Below are 18114 nucleotides of genomic sequence, written 5' to 3' on the forward strand. Positions count from 1 at the left end.
ACTCCAAGGCATGTTGCAAATTCATTAATTTATGTCAGTTGTCTTTCATCTTTTTCTCTTTTTTTAAAAAGATTTTATTTATTTATTTGAGAGAGAGAATGAGATAGAGCATGAGAGGGGGGAGGGTCAGAGGGAGAAGCAGACTCCCCGCTGAGCAGGGAGCCCGATGTGGGACTCGATCCCGGGACTCCAGGATCATGACCTGAGCCGAAGGCAGTCGCTTAACCAACTGAGCCACCCAGGCGCCCAGTTGTCTTTCATCTTTAAAATCACACAAAACAAGCAATTATTTAGAATGAAATAATTGGTTTAATATTTATGGACTTGAGAAAACTTGAATTTAAATTCAGTCTGGAATCTGAATTAGCACCATCTGAGTACAGAAAGAATTCAATATACATGCACAAATTAGTTTTAATAACATATATAGGTAAGATATATTTGTTTTACTTGATATACTTGAAGGACCTTTCTTGGAGTTAAACTTATTTGTATTAGTTGACTGGGCATGATACAGGTTGAACGCCCCATATCTCCAGGGCCTTGGCAAAATTGACCTCCAGTGGCTTGCCCGTGCCTTTGGTGAGCCTCAGAGATCGGATGCAACCTTGAAACCTAATGTTGGTTGTCAGACCAAACTGGTTGAGGCCATCTGAAAAACAAAGCAAAAAGGGCTCAGTTTTAAAATGCAGCTTCTATGTTAAAGGTATTTTTAAAATTGTAATTCTAGTGTAAACACACAGTGTTATATTTTCAGGTGTACAACCTAGTGATTCAAGAATCCCATATATAACTCAGTGCTCATCAAGGTAAGTGTACTCTTAATCCTGTTCATCCATTTCACCCATGCCCCCACCCACCTCCTCTCTGAGAACCATCTGTTTGTTCTCTATAGTTAAGAATCTGCATTTTTGTTTTTTGATTTGACTTTTTCCCCTCCTTTGTGCATTTGTTTTGTTTCTTAAATTTCATATTTGAGTGGAATCATATGGTTGTTATTCTCTGACTGGCTTATTTTGTTTAGCATTATACTATCTAGATCTATCCATGTTCCTGCAAATGGCAGGATTTCATTCTTTTTTAATGGCCGAGTAATATTCCATTGTGTGTATATGTGTGTACACACACACACACACACACCATCTTAATCCATTCATCTATCAATGGACACTTGGGCTGCTTCCATAGTTTGGCTACTGTAAATAATGCTGCAATAAACATAGGGGTGCATATATCTCTTCAAATTAGTGTTTTCATATCCTTTGGGTATATAACAGTAGTGTGATTAGTGGATGGTTGGGTAGTTCTATTTTTAATTTTTTGAAGAATCTCCATAGTGTCTTTCACAGCAGCCACCACCAGTTTGCAGTCCCACCAACAGGCACGAGGGTCCCTTTTACTCTACATCTTCACCAACACTTGTTGTTTCTTGTGTTTTTGGATTTTAGCCATTCTGACAGTGTGAGCTAGTATCTCATTGTGGTTTTGATTTGCATTTCCCCAGTGAGAAGTGATATTAATATCTTTTCATGTGTCTGTTGGCCATCTGGATGTCTTCTTTGAAGAAATGTGTGTTCATGTCTTCAGCCCATTTTTTATTGGATTATTTGTTTTTTGGGTGTTGAGTTCTATCAGTTCTTTATATTTTAGATACTCTTTATTGGATATGCCATTTGTAAATATCTTCTCCCATTCAGTAGGTTGTCTTTTAGTTTTGTTGGTTGTTTCTTTTGCCGTGCAGAGCTTTTTATTTTGATGTAGTGCCAATATTTTTGCTATTGTTTCCCTTGCCTCCGGAGACAGATCTAGAAAAATGTTGTCATGGCTGATGTCAGAGAAATTACTGACTGTGATGTTTTTTAGGATTTTATAGTTTAAAGTCTTACATTTAGGTCCTTAATCCATTTTGAGGGTTTTGTGTGTGTGTGTGTGTGTGTGTGTGTGTTTGTGTTTGTGTATGGTGAAAGAAAGTGGTCCAGTTTCATTCTTTTGCATGTAGCTGCCCAGTTTTCCCAACACCATTTGTTGAAGAGACTGTCTTTTCCCCATTACATATTCTGGCCTCCTTTGTTAAATATTAATTGACCATAAAAAGGTGGGTTTATTTCTAGGCTTTCTATTCTGTTCCATTGATCAGTAGGTCTATTTTTGTGCCAGTAGCATATTGTTTTGATGACTACAACTTTGTAATATAACTTGAAATCTGAAATTGTGATACCCCCAGCTTTGTGTTTCTTTTTCAAGATTGCTTTGGCTATTTGGAATCTTTAGTGGTTTCATATAAATTTTAGGATTATTTGAGTTCTGTGAAAAATGCAGTTGGCATTTTGATAGGGATTGAATTAAACTGAAGATTGCTTTGGGTAGTATGGACATTTTAACAATATTTGTTCTTCCAATCCATGAGCATGAAATGTCTTTACATTTGTTTGTGTCGTTTTCAATTTCTTTCATTAATGTTCTGTAGTTTTCAGAATATGGGTCTTTCGCCTCCTTGGTTAAATTTATTCCTACGTATTTTATTTTTTTGTGCAATTATAAATGGGGTTGTTTTCTCACTTTCTCTTTTGGCCACTTCATTATTAGTGTATAGAAATGCAACGGATTTTGTACATTGATTTTGTATAGTGACCTTACTGAATTCCTTATCCATTCTAGTAGTTTTTTGGTGGAGTTTAGAGTTTTCTAAATATAGGTATCATGTCATCTGCAGATAGTGAAATTTTACTTCTTCCTTACCAATTTGGATTGCTTTCATTCCTTTTATCTTACCTGATTGCTATGGCTAGGACTTCTAGTACCATGTTGAATAAAAATGATGAGAGTGGACATACTTGTCTTGTTTTTGACCTTGGTGGAAAGCTCTCAGTTTTCACCATTGAGTATGATGTTAGCTGTGGGTTTTTCATATATGGCCTTTATTATGTTGAGGTAGTTCCCTCTAAACCTACTTTGTTGAGGCTTTTTATCATGAATGGATGTTGAACTGTGTCAAATGCTTTTTCTGCACCTATTGAAATGATTCTACAGTTTTTATCCCTTCTCTTGTTGATGTGATGTATTATACTGATTGACTTGTGGTTATTACATCAACCTTGCATCCCGGGAATAAACCCTACTTGATAGTGGTGATTTTTTAAAATGTATTGTTGGATTCAGTTTCCTAGTATTTTGTTGAGGATTTTTACAACTCTTCTCATCAGAGATATTGGCCTGCCGTTCTCTTTTTTGGTAGAGTCTTATTCTGGTTTTAGTAATCCTGGCCTCATAGAATGAATCTGGAAGTTTTCCTTCCTCTTCTATTTTTTTTTTTTTTTGGAATAGTTTGAGGAGAATAGGCATTAACTCTTCTTTAAATGTTTGGTAGAATTCTCCTGTGAAGCCATCTGGTCCTGGACTTTTGTTTGTTAGGAATTTTTTGATTACTGATTCAATTTCATTCCTAGTAATTGGTCTGTTCAAATTTTCTATTTCTTCCTGACTCAGTTTTGGGAGGTTAATGTTTCTAAGAATTTGTCCATTTCCTCTAGGTTGTCCAATTTGTTGGCAGTTTTTCATAATATTCTCTTACAATCCTTGGTATCTCTGTGGTGTAAGTTGTTATTTCTCTTTCATTTCTGATTTTGAGTCTTTTTTTTTTTTTAAATCTGACTAGAGGTTTATCAATTTTGTTGATCTTTTCAAAGAACCAGCTCCTGGTTTCATTGATCTGTTCTATTTTTTTTTTAAGTTTCTATTTTATTTATTTCTGTCATAATCTTTATCATTTCTTCTGATTTTGGGTTTGTTCTTTTTCTAGTTCCTTTGGGTGTAAGGTTATGTCGTTTATTTGAGATTTTTCTTGATTCTTGAGATAGGCCTGTATTGCTATATACTTCCTTCTTAGGACCACCTTTGCTGCATCCCAAAGATTCTGGACCATTGTGTTTTTATTTTCATTCTTCTCCATTTATTTTTTGATTTCTTGGTTGACCCATTCATTGTTTAGTAGCATGTTATTTAACCTCCATGTATTTATGGTCTTTCCAGACTTTGTCTTGTGGTTGATTTCTAGTTTCAATGCATTTTAGTCAGAAAAGATGTATGGTATGACTGGGACCTTTTTTAAATTTTTTGAGACTTGTTTTGTGGCCTAATACGTGATCTATTCTAGAGAATATTCCATGTGCAATTGAAAAGAATGTGTATCCTGCTGTTCTGGGATGGAATGTTCTGAATATATCTGTTAAATCCATCTGGTCCACTATGTCATTCAAAGCCACTCTTCATTGATTTTCTACTTAGATGACCTGTCCATTGATGTAAGTGGAGTGTTAAAGTCCCCCACTGTTATTGCATTATTATCAATTAGTTCCTTTACATTTATTATTAACTTTTTAATGTATTTGGGTGCATAAATATTTACCATTGTTATATCTTCTTGTTGGATTGTCCCTTTAGTATCATATAGTATCCGTCTTTGTCTCTTGTTACAGTCTTTGTTTTAAAGTCTATTTTGTCTGATATAAGTATTGCTACTCTGGCTTTCTTTTCACATCCATTTGCATGATAAGTGTTTCTCCATCCCCTCACTTTTGATCTGCAGGTGTCTTTAGGTCTCAGATGAGTTTCTTATAGGCAGCATATAGATGGGTCTTGTTTTTTTATCCATCCTGTCACCTGATGTCTTTTGACTGGAGCATTTAGTCCATTTTCATTCAAAATAATTATTGATAGGTATGTATTTATTGCTATTTTGTTATTTGTTTTGTGGTTGTTTTTGCAGATCTTCTCTTTTCACGTCTTCCCTTGCTTTAGTGATATACTTGGATTCTTCTCTTTTTATATTTTGCATATCTATTACTGGTTTTTGATCTAGTTACATAGGATTGTATATAACAACTTCTGCATGTGGCAGTCTATATTAAACTGATGGTCGCTTAAGTTTAAACCCATTTTTTATTCCTCTCTTCCCCACATTTTAGGTATATGGTGTCATACTTTACATCCTTTTATTTTGTGAGTCCTTTGACTGATTTTTACAGATACACTTATTTTTACTGCTTTGTGCTTCCTACTTTTTTTACTCTGATTTATGATCTTTCCTTTCCACTCCAAGAGTCCCATTTGACATTTCCTGGAGGGCTGGTTTTGTGGTCATGAACTCCTTTAACTTTTGTTTGGGAAACTCTTTCTCTCTCCTATTATGAATAAAAGCCTTACTGGGTATAATGTTCTTAGATGCAAATTTCTTTCCTTTCAGCACTTTGAATATATTATTCACTACCTTCTGGCTTGCAAAGTTCCTGCTGAAAAATCTGCTGATAGCCTTGTGGGATTTCCCTTGTATGTAACTATTTTCTTTTCTAATGCTTCTTTTAAATTTTTCTTTTTATCACTATGTGTTTTAATGTGGACTCCTTGGGTTGATTTTGTTGGGGATCTTTGTGCCTCCTGGATCTGAATTTCTGTTTCCTTCCCCAGGTCTAGAAAGTTTTCAGCTATTATTTCTTCAAATAAATGTTCTGCCCCCTTTTCTCTCTGTTCTTCTGAGATCCCTATAATGTGAATGTCCTTATGCTTGATGGAGTCACTGAGTTCTCTAAGTCTATTCTCATTTTGCATAATTTTTTTCTCTCTCACCTGCTCAGGTTGATTACTTTCCATTACTCTGTCCTCCAAGTCACTGATGTGTTCTTCTGCTTCCTCTAATTTGCTATTTATTCCATCTAGGGTACTGTTAATTTCAATTATTGTGTTCTTCATGTCTGATTGGTTCTTTTTTTTATCTTTGTTAAGGGTCTCATTGATGTTCTCCACTCTTTTCTCAAGTCCAGTGAGTACTTTATGATCATTACTTTAAATTCTCTATCAGGCATATTACTTATCTATATTTCACTTAGGTCTCTTGCTGTAATTTTGTCCCATTCTTTCATTCATTTGGGACGTTTTCCTCTGTCTCCTTATTTTGTCTCTCTGTATTTGTTTCTCTGTGTTAGGAAAGTCAGCTAAGTCTCTTGCTCTTAAAAGTAGTGGGTGGGTATGCACTTTGAACAAGGCAGAGCTGGTCACCTGCCAGAGGGAATGTGCCTCTGCCACTGCGACCAGACCAATCTGCAAAATGCACATGATCAAGGTGCACAGTTTTAACAAGGTGCACATGCCCTTTGTGGGAGGTGACAGCCCGCTGCTGCTGGCATGGAGGCCCTGCAAAGCATGAGGTTGGGAGATGCAGTTTTGGCAAGGTTTGTGCTGGTCTTTGGAGGTAGGGAAGCCACAGAGCCAGGACTGAAGCATGTGGGGCTTGGTGTAAGCAAGTTAGGTAATGAATGTTGGGACTGCACTGGTTTCTGCAGGTGGCTTTGTGTTTGTGCTGGGAGGCAGGGGAGGGAAATAGCACCTGCTGGCTTCTTTGTTCCTGGAGGAGTCTCCTAGCAATCTCTGTCTTTCTGGGACAGTAAATAACTCCCTCCTCTATACCCCAGGTGTTTTTTTAAATTGCTGCTTCTCTGCTGCTTCTCCACAGGCTGTTTGTTGTGCTCTCTCTTTATGGGGACTCAGTCTCTTATCATCCTTCCGGCTCTCCCAGAGTCAAGTCTGCTGATTTTTAAAGATTTTTTTTTTTTAATTCATGAGAGACAGAGCGAGAGAGAAAGGCAGAGGGAGAAGCAGGCTCCCAAGGAGCAGGGAGCCCGATGCGGGACTCAATCCCAGGACCCTGAGATCATGACCTGAGCCGAAGGCAGACGCTTAACCATCTGAGCCACCCAGGCGCCCCAAGTCTGCTGATTTTTAACATTCCAGGCTTTAAGTCCTGCTGGTGGTGGTAAGAACTGACAAAATTTGGCCTCTCTGGTTTTCAAAGCCAGGTGTTATAGGGATTTGTCTTCCCCATGCAGACTCCCCAGTGTGATAGTCTATTTCTCTCCTCTCTTCACAACCGTGGCTCCCTCATTTCTGCCAATGGCCTATAGTCCTTTAGCTCCTCACTGCATCTGCACCCTTCCTACCCTCTTCAATGTGGCCTCTTCTCTACATTTAGTTGCGGAGTTTTTTCTTCCTGTCTTCCGTTCATTTTCTGGGTTATTTACACTGATGTGTGTGTTATCTACTTGTGTCTGTGGGACAAGGTGAGCTTAGAGTCCTCTCTGCCATCTTCTCTGAAAGTTTTTTAAGAGAATGTTTTGAAGTCGGCTGCTTTAAGTAAAGTTAGTGATTTTGTTCTTAGCTTTGCTAACAGTTAAACTTATAGTATTTCTATAGTTATGTATTCTGAAATCTGGTGACCTGTAGAAATTATACATTTTAAGATAGCAATTTGGTTTGGAATGAACAAATTTATAGCTGTGATATATTATGGAATTTAATGAAAGAATTCAGTTGACCAAATACTTTACTGAATTAATTAGGACATGGGCTTTTAATGGTGACTTTATTACTTTTTTACATTGTAAAAATACATCCCCCAAGGTTAAGTTGGTTGAAAACTCACACAAATTTTGTTGTTGTTAAGAAGACACTCCATTCTTTCAGCAGGCCTTGTAGGTGCTAACTAGGATCCCATTTCATAGACCGTGAATGGAGAAATACATTACCTCCTTCATAGTATTTTGGGGGTTATCCTGATTGAAGCAGAAGTAGGTTCTTTTCAAACTTAGAAGCAACTTTGGAAAAAGGAGCTGTGAATTGGTCCCCATTGCTCCTATATCTTTTCCTCCATTAATGACTGCTGAATATATATTTTGCTTGTTTTGTTAAGCAGAGGAGCTTTACATAAATGGGAATGACAGTTTCTCTTGCCAAAATGCTGAAAGACCATTCCAAGAGTGTGTTATTACAGTATTTATAAAGAGGCAGTTGGGTTATTTCTCATCAAGTTGGGCACTCTTGTTTATGGGCACTTTAGGTAACTCTGTGGTTTACATGCTATACTTAATGTGTTGGATGGGGATTTTGAATGCAGATTTATTGCTTGGGTTTCTTTGTAATATAAATATAAACTCTATAATAACCTAAGGGGGAAATTAGCTTGTTTAACCCAATGATTTCCAGAACTTGAGGAAATAAGTTCCATTACATTTTATGATTCCTTTGGTATGTTAATTTTCAAAAAATCAGAAAGAACACCAACTCTGGCCTTCATTGCTGTTAAATGCCTCATATCTTTTATAAGCCAAATTCATTTCCTCTAGCCCCCAATCTCCCCAAGAATGAAACTTTGGGGGCTATCATGTAAAGTTCAGTCCCATGTGGTCTATATAAGTAGTATGCTCATTTTACACCCTGGAAATTTCAGGTAAGGTGTTATTTATGGGAGTAGATTCTAAAGCTAAGAAGTAAGCGCACATTCTTGGACATATTTACAGAAATATAAATATTTTAAATCCAGTAACAGCAAAGAAATTCTTGCTGGAGTAGATAAGGCTCACCTGGGAAACCACCAACAAACACAGGGTCATTTGTATCAGCTGATGTAGATGCTTGGTTTGGGCTCTGGGCTTCCACCTGATTCCCATCTACTGTTAGCTCAATGCGGTGTTTGATCTTGTTGGCTATGACTTTATGCCACTTTCCATCACACAAATGCCCTGGGATCCCAGCATCATAGACAGCAGTGAATCGGCCGGCGCCATTGTCCACATGAAACATAAGCTAGAAAGCAGGAAATTGAACAGTCACAGATGGTTTCATTAGAAAGGTATCATGGTGGTTCACATAGCAAAAATTGTTGTTTTTAGGGGAGTCATCAGCTAGAATAGCTAGAAATGAACATATCTGGGCATTTTAAAAATTAAAAAGAAACGTTGACAGAAATTAAAATACAAATTTAATAACCAGGAGTCACAACGTATGTTCTTTGCTTCTGGGCATTGGCGGGGGCAAAAGGCAAGATGTGTGAGACTCGTAATAATTCTGCTTTCAGAAAATGTGACATATAATTTGAGGCTAGCTGACAAAAAAAAAAAAAGACCTCATATGCACAGGGACAAATCCTACCATAGATCTTTATAGAGTGTGAGAGTTCTTAGTGAACCTTATAAAATTTCTTAAAAGATGTTTAGAGTGATTCATTCGTTCGAATTACAAATTCATTTTAGAGGATTATTGGTTTTTTTAAAATGTAAGCTTTTGATGTTTTAATTGTATGTATTCTTTTTTTCCTTCATGGATTCCATTTTATATGCAGGATTGAGAATAACATCAATTACTTTCCTGGGCAAGCTTCATGTCAACGGTGCCAAAGACTTTGAGCTAGGAGGCCAGTTAAATTCTTAACAATGAAAAATTTAGATTGGAAGTTCATGTCTAAATGAGAAAAATCTGTTTTCAGTAACATGGCACAGTCCCTGAAATTTGAGATGACAGAATTCTTTTGAAGCTGATGAAGGAAAGAAACATATTGAAACATTAAAAACAGTCTGGCAACACATTTGACAAGGTAAAAGAAAAGACATAGGGGCTTTAAAAAGATGACAAACTGCAATAGGTGAAAAGTTTGTAAACTAAATGGTGACATAAAGATTAAGATTTTACTATATTGGGTGGAGTTTGTAATAGCAGGACTTGGTGAGAAATACACATGCATTGTATTGGAACTTGATACCCCAACAAATTGCTAGTAACAGTGGTTATAAGCAGGTGATGAAATGAAGCTTACTCCAGCAAGATGTACTGAACGTGTTTGAAAATCTGGCCAAGCCATTAACTATTGCGTATCCCCTTTTTTGCCTCTGTACTCCTGGATCTTTTTGCTTTATTGCCTTTGATGATGGTTTGAAGACAAGAGGGGGAGAGGAGGCAACAGAAAGCATATTTGAGGTTACTATGTGGTCTTTCTTCTTGGGAAGCCGCAACACTGTATGAGTGGAAATATGACCAGAGATGAAGTATGATTCCTATTTAAGAGCCAGATAGAAAATTTGGGTAACTTCTTGCTTTGCCTGCTTCTTTACCTGCTGCCTGTACTACAAAGTACATACACAGGTCGTTTTGTTGCAGGATGCTGTTCATAGGCAGGCAGGGACTGGAGAGGTGTTTAGAATTAGCTTATCCATTGTAAGCAATTGACAAAATTTATTATACTAATATAAATTTAGTATAAATCTGCACTTTTTACTTTTTATTTATTTATTTATTTTTAAAGATTTTATTTATTTATTCGAGAGAGAGAATGAGAGACAGAGAGCACGAGAGGTAAGAGGGTCAGAGGGAGAAGCAGACCCCCCCGCTGAGCAGGGAGCCCAATGCGGGACTCGATCCCGGGACTCCAGGATCATGACCTGAGCCGAAGGCAGTCGCTTAACCAACTGAGCCACCCAGGCGCCCAAATCTGCACTTTTTAAAAAATGGTATCAGGATGCTTTTAAATAAACATTGAGCAGCTGATAGGTCAGCTGGCCACCTTGACTTCTAAGAAGTGCCTACCGTGTTAGAAGAGGCAAAGACTGACTTTAGACAATCCAGTCCCCCTCCTCTTTTTTCCACTGGAATCTATAGTTTTATATACAGTGTATTCATGTACTTTGAGCAACACAGTAAGAGTTTGAGATCTAAATTATTTGTCAACACAAGTGGCTTACTGTAGAATTAGCACATTTAAAGTTTACACTGGTCTACAGAGTAAATATGTTGAAAACACAATCTGGTTTCTCTCAACAAAGAATACAGTAGGGCTTCACAATAGAGGTTCTTACATATGAACAACACCATCATAAGGAAATCAGAAATAGTTAGAAAACTGACACTCACCTTTTCATCAATCATTTCAATACCCATCCCATCCATTTTCTGACTGCTGATTCCCAGAAGAACTCCAGTGGTTCTAGTTGTGCGGAATTCAAATTCTACAAGAAGGTCCAATCCCACTTTGAACCCACCAACTGTAAAATGAAGATTTTTTTTTTAAATTACGGATTAGAGTTTAGGGATTGTTAATTCAAATTTGTACAATGCAATGGTTTAGATTTCAGTTCAGATATTAGTCAATTATAGTAAGTTCCAGACTCTCTTATGGCCCATACTTCCACTATTGTAGCATATAACACACTTTATAGTTATCACTTATTTTCTTGGTCGCCTTCCCTCCTAGCATGTAAGTTCTGGGAGGGCAATTTTATTCCTGTGCCTACCAAAGTATCTGGAACACAGGGAGGTTTGATACATAGTTGTTGAGTGAATAAATAAATGGATGACCCCACACTGAGATTAACTTAAAGAATCTCATAGCAATGTATGGTTATGTTGGAAGTCTTACTGTTAGATTAAGTCAAGCATTTCAGTGATTATTCAGTAAGATTTTACTAGGCCACTCGAAGATTACTGTGCCACAGTGATCTGAAAGGATTCAAAAGTTCCCATTTTATTAATAAAGAAAGGAATTGCAAGCACAATTTTGAAGGAAGAGAATCTGGGACATAGATTTTTCCAGTTCACCCAGGTAAGATTTTTCTATAATTTCTTATATTTGATGCATTAATTTATTTACTCTTTCAGGGAATATTTAAGACATGCCTCTTAGAAGTAAAGCCATTCATTAAGAGCGGGCTAGACCACATTGACTGCATGGGGTACCAGGGAAGAACTCATGGAGATTTTCTGCATGTCTTCTATTTATTAGGCAAGACATAAGTGCTATGTGTAACCACCACTGTCTCCAGTGAAGGGTAATGTCTGTTATGTGAAAAACTTATTGTTCTACTCAGAGCCTTGATGGGTTTAGATGTGCACAGGTGGATTCGGAGCAGATTTTAAGAGAAAAAGAAGCTGAATCATTCTGCAAAATAAAACAAAGTGCTTGTTATTGTCCCTGAAAGGGAGAAGTAAGAAGAAAAGGAACAACATGAAACAGTTCAGCTGAAGACGGAGTGATGTGGCCAGGAAAAGCCATGGTGATCAGGTGGCTGACAAGTTTTTAAGGACAAGGATGTTAAAGGTTTAATTGAAGTTGTATGTTTCCAGTGATGTAAGCTTTTCTAAAAAGTCTTAAATAGATTGTATTTCACTGTCTGTTGAGGGGATGGCAGGAGTTGTTAGAAATTGGGGAAGTGGCTCATTTTCTGGTCCAGTTTGATCCAGAATCAAAAGAGCCCAGGCAGAATGGCAAGTCAGTATATCAACTGCAGAAGCTGAAGCTTGCCATCAAATTTGACCAAGAGAATGCCAGCCATCTGTGAATTTGCAGAAATCTTGGGGAAGGCTATGGATTTTCACTGCATGTGGAATTTCGGACTCATCATTACCCCCAGTGTTTTAATGTTTAACATATCCTTTATCTGTTTTCTGCCTCTGCTGTAGGTGAAATTTCCCACCTCTACTCTTTGTTCGAGGGCTCTGCCCCTCCATCTCTGAAAACTTTTGCATGTGAGTATTCATCTCACCTTTTAAATCCTAGCTCAAATGTCAATTCCAGATTTCCCCAATCAAAATTAATTTTTCTTCTAAATATCCACAGAACCTTGCTTGTATGTCTTTTATAGTTTTAAATATATTTTACTTACCTTCTTGTGATTTCTGAACACACCGATTCTTACCTATTGATAGTATATTTTTGAAGGAAGGAATGACAACTTATTTACTTCCGTTTCCCATGATAACTTCTATATATTATGTGCACATTTATTCTTTTTTAAAAAACAAATGCATGTATCTATGGTAACCCTAAGACTGAATATTCTATCCTAAAGTATGTTAATGTCTTTTTTTGTATTATATAGAAGTTATTTCATATTTTTTCCCAAACTGTACATTTACTATCAGTGATCCAAACCTGCTCTGGAGATGTTCACTAGAAGGTGCAAATCCTTAAAGAAAGTCAGGGAAAGTCAGGCTAAAGTACCAGTCATCATCACCATCAATGAGAAATGGGCACCAGTATGTGTGTATTGGGTGTATGAGTGGGAGTGGGAGATCATGACATGAAGCCTTACAAGGAATTGAAGAGAGGAAGAAAGAAAAATGCTATCTCATCTTCAGAAAGGTAGACAGGGAAAACTGGAATGTAGATAAATTACACATATAAATATATGGACCTTCTTTTGGAATTAAATTTATTTTGCTGTTATTGATCTCTAGGGGAGATGAAATAAACTCTCCAAATAGCCTTTTACTCTACTTTTTCTTAGTTTGCTTCAGAATCAGATACATTAATCTTTGACGTTTTTTATTCTATACATTTTTATTTCTGGTTTAAGTGAAGTATACTAATTTAATAAATCCAGGACTTTTATTTTCCCATACAAGCAAGAAGTTAATATTGGTACCTGCTTAATATTCAACAGGAAGAAAATGGGAGTGCCTCACCTGCTTTGGCAAAACCTGTTCCATCAAAATATGTTCCTTTCTGTGCATTAGCAAAACATGTTCCAACATGGAAGCTGGAGGTTGGCTGTTCAAGATCAGCAGGGGCCTCCACCATCTGAAAATTCCTGATGCAGCCATCAATGCTGTAGGTCACCTAAATATTCAGGTCAGAAAAAAACAAATATCAGGTTTTACCAGAATTTTGCCTTTATATGGAATTCAGTAATTTGTGGGGATGCTCTGTGCTTGCAATCATTGGCCAGTTATCTTAAGGTAGCCCCCAAACTACCCGGATCTGTGCTGTCACCCCGAGCTCCACACAATGGGTGCAGAGAATCCTGTGTTGTGCTTCTCAAGTAAGATGTATCTAGCTTGTTCTGATATTCTAAATAGTGCATACTGTGTCTCTAATGGGACCGCTAGTTTGGCAGAATTATGTGCTCCATGTGAATATCATAACTTTTAATTAGTTCCTTATGCTGGTTCTGGTCCAAGATGGTGTGATGTAGGAAGATCCTGAACTCACCTCCATGGACACACTAAATCTATACCTATTTATAAAGCAATTCCTCCTGAAGAAGAGTTGAAAGCTGACTGAATAGCACAACAAAAGGTAAAGAGAATGGCAAGAGACACGGCAGTGAAGGGAACCTCCGCCCCCAACACTGTGAACAACAATGGGGAGGGATAGTACTGAAGGACTGAGAGCAGATTCATCTGACCTAGGGCACAGAAAAAGAGCAACTAGTACATAAAAGGTTCAGCCCTCAAATTCTGCCAAATGGCAGGGGAGCTGCTGGAACTCTCTGGGTCAGATGGGCTGGTGAGAGCCATGATTTATCTTCCCCCTCCATCTTGATAGCATGGACCACAGCAGGGTCCAGCTTCTGGCCTATTGCCTCAGGAAGCCCCAGGCCCCTAGCTCGCACGAGCCCCAGCTGTCCCACCCAGGTGACCCCAGGGCGGTACACACTGAGACACCCCTGGTCAGTGCTCCCTCTAGCTCCAGCCATCACAGCAAGGTGACACAGGAGCAAAGCATGCTGGAACACTCCAGGCCTGCACTACCTCAGCTCCAAATGGCATGCTAGGGCAACCCTGGTGCAGAGCACTCCAAGATCTCCTGACTGATGCCTGAGTGAGCATCATCAGGGTGCTCCCTGCACTGAGTGCCCCAGGGACCTCCAGGCCATGCCTGACTCAGTTCCAGCTGTTCCACCAGGGCACCCCCCATGGGGAGCACCCCAGGACTCTCCAGCCTGCATCAGCTTCAGCTGTCCTGCCAGAGTACCCCCTGTGCAAAAAGCCTCAGGACCACTCCAGCACAGGCCCAGTTCAGTTCCAGCACAGAGTGCCCTGTGACCCTCAGCCCATGCCAGCCAGCAAGCGTCACCAGGCACACACAGTCCGCACAGGGGATGACCATACATAAGACCACTCCTTACAATTTAGGAGAAGTAGCTGTTCCAAAACACAGAAAGTCAAGCAAAATGGGGGGACAAAGAAATATGTTCCAAATAAAAGAACAAGACAAAACTTCAGAAAAAGAACTAAATGAAACAGAAATAAGCGATAGGCCTAATAAAGAGTTTTAAATAATGATTGTAAAGATACTCACTGGACTGGAGAGAGAGGAGTGGAAGAACTTAGTGAAAACTTCAACATAGAGACAGAAAATATAAAAAGGACCAAATCAGTTTTGAAGACTACAATAACTGAAATGAAAAATACGCTAGAGGGAACAACAGTAGATTAACAGATGCAGAAGAACAGATCAGTGATCTGGAAGATGGTAATGGAAAGCACCCAAGCTGAACAGCAAAAAGATAAAAAGAACTTTTAAAAAAAACGAGGATAGGTTAAGGGATCTCTTGGACAACATTAAGCAAATAAACATTTGCATTATAGGGGTGGCAGAAAACTTCCTTAACCGAGGAAAGGAAATAGACTTACAGGTTCAAGAAGCACAGATAGTTCTAGACAATAATTAAAATGCCAAAGATTAAAGATAAACAGAAAATTTTTAAGAGGAGCAAGAGAGAAGCAAAGGTATGTACTAGAGAAACCCCATGAGTCTATCTGCTGATTTTTTAGTGGGAATTTTGCAGGCCAGAAGGGAGTGGCATGATATATACAAAGTGGGGAAAGAAAAATAAAACTTATAACCAATAATATTCTACAGAGCAAGATTACCATTCAGAACTGAAGGAAGATAAAGTTCATCATCACTGAAGTGGCCTTACAAGAAATGTTAAATGGACTACTTTAAAGGGTAAGGCCACAATTAGATGTAAGAAAACTATGAATAAAAAGATGTAAAATATGACAACATAGACAAAAAATGTGGAGGGAGGAGTAAATACGTTCGTTTAGAATGTGTTTGAATGTAAATAGTGATCACTATAGACTGCTATGTACTTAGATATTGTATGTGAACTTCATGGTAACCACAAACCCCAAACATTTAATAGATACACAAAAAGAGAAAGAAAGCCAGCCATGACACTACAAAGAGTGAGTCATCAACCACAAAGAGCAAAAGAAGAAAGGAACAGAGAAGAACTACAAAAACAACGAGAAAGCAATTAACAAAATGGTATTAAGTACATACTTAACAATTATGTTAAATGTAAATGATCTAAATGCTTTAATCAAAAGACATAGAGTGGTAGAATGGGTAAAAAAACAAGACCCATCTATCTGCTTTATACAAGACACTTCAGACCTAGAGACACTTACAGACTGAAAGTGAAGGGATGGAAAGAGCTATACAGTGCAAATAGAAGAGAAAAAAAGCCAGGGAAGCAGTATCTATATTAGACAAAATAGATTTTAAAACAAAGACTAACAGGAGACAAAGAAGGGCATTACACAATGATAAGGGATCAACCCAGCAAAAAGATATAACAATTGTAAATATCTATGCACCCAACATCACAGCACCTAAATACAAAAAGCAGATATTAACAGACATAAAAGGAGAAATTGACAGCAATACAATAATAGTAGGAGACTTTAATACCCTACTTACATCAAAAAATACATCATCCAGGATGAAAATCAACAGGGAAATAACAAATATATACAGAACATTCCATCTCAAAACAACAGAATACACATTCTTTTTAAGTGCAAATGAAATATTCTCCAGGATAGATCACATGTTAGGCCACAAAATATGACTGAAGAAGACTGACATCATCTGCATCTTTCCTGGCCACATGGTTTAAACTGGAAAGCAATCACAAGAAAAAAAAACTAGAAAAAATACAAATATGTGGACGCTAAACAGCATGCTACTAAACAACCAATGGATCACTGAAGAAATTAAAAATGAAAATACAATGGACACAGCAGAATCCGTTCTAAGAGGGAAATTTATACCAATTTATAGGTCTACCTCAAGAAACAAAAATCTCAAGTAAATGACCTAACTTACATATAAAGTAACTAGAAAAAGGACAAATAAGAACAAATGTGAACAGAAGAATGGAAATAATAAAGATCTGAGCAGAAATAAATGAAAGAGACAAAAACAATAGAAAAGATCAATGAAACCAGGAGCTGGTTCTTTGAAAAGATAAACAAAACTGATAAACCTTTAGCTGGACTCATCACGAAAAAAAAAAGGACTCAAATAAAATCAGAAATGAAAGAGAACAACTGATACCACAGAAATACAAAGGATTATAAGAGAGTACTATGAAAAATTATATGCCAACAAATTGGACAATCTAGGGAAATGGATAAATTCCTAGAAATATACAATCTTCCAAAACTGAATTAAGAAGAAATAGACAATTTGGAGAGACCAATTGCTAGTAACAAAATTCAATGTGTAATCAAAAACTACCAACAAAGTCTTAGACCAGGTGGCTTCACAGGTGAATTCTACCAAACATTTAAAGAAGAGTTAATACCTATTCTCCTCAAACTATTCTGAAAAGTAGAAGAGAAAGGAAAGTTTTCAAAAACATTCTATGAGGCCAGCATTACCTTGATACCTAAGCCAGACAAAGATACCACACAAAAAAGGAGAACTTCAGGCCAGTATCTCTGATAAACATAAAAGCAAGAAATCCTCAATAAAAATGTTAACAAACTACATTCCACAATATATTAGGACTTATTCTGGGGATGCAAGAATGGTTCAACATTCAAAAATCAGCATACACTACATTTAACACAATGGAGAATAAAAATCATATAATCTTCTCAATAGATGCAGAAAAAACATTTGATAAAATTCAACATTTGTTAATAAAAACTCTTAACAAGGTGGATTTAGAGGGAACATACCTCAACATAATAAAGGCCATATATGAAAAACCCAGAGCTAACATTATACACAATGGTGAAAAACTGAGCTTTTCTCTAAGATCAGGAACAAGACCAGGAAGTCCACTCTTCACACTTTTATTCAACATAATACTGAAAATCCTAGCCACAAGCAATCAGACAAAAAATAAAAGGTGTCCAAACTGGTAAGGAAAGAGTTAAACTGTTAAACTGTAACTGCTTGCAAATCACATACCATACATAGAAAAACCTTAAAGACTCCACCAAAAAATTATTAGAAGAAATGAATTCAGTAAAATTACAGGACACAAAATTAATACCTAGAGATTGATTGCATTTTTATATACTAATAAAAAAGTAGCAGAAAGAGAATTTAGAAAACCACTCCATTTATAATTACACCAAAAAGAATAAAATACCGGGGAATAAACTTAACTGAGGAGCTAAAAGACCTGTACTCTAAAAGCTGTAATGCATTGATGAAAGAAATTGAAGATGACACAAATGGAACGATATTCCATGCTCATGGATTGAAAA

The 18114-nt window shown here is 37.2% G+C and overlaps 1 protein-coding gene across 1 annotated transcript in view; it reads right to left on the reverse strand.

The window, feature by feature from the left end:
* Positions 1–263: 263 nt before the first annotated feature.
* Positions 264–18114, reverse strand: part of LAMA2 (laminin subunit alpha 2) — a 472574-nt gene continuing 454723 nt past the window's right edge. The window contains exons 62-65 of the mRNA XM_044917544.1: positions 13279–13432; positions 10729–10859; positions 8409–8631; positions 264–652 (exon numbers count right to left, since the gene is read on the reverse strand). Coding sequence (XP_044773479.1) covers positions 495–652; positions 8409–8631; positions 10729–10859; positions 13279–13432 — 666 coding nt within the window. The 3' untranslated portion in view covers positions 264–494. The remainder of the gene's footprint in view (positions 653–8408; positions 8632–10728; positions 10860–13278; positions 13433–18114) is intronic.

The sequence above is a fragment of the Neomonachus schauinslandi genome, chromosome 8, assembly GCF_002201575.2.
Source record: "Neomonachus schauinslandi chromosome 8, ASM220157v2, whole genome shotgun sequence".
Lineage (NCBI taxonomy): Eukaryota > Metazoa > Chordata > Mammalia > Carnivora > Phocidae > Neomonachus > Neomonachus schauinslandi.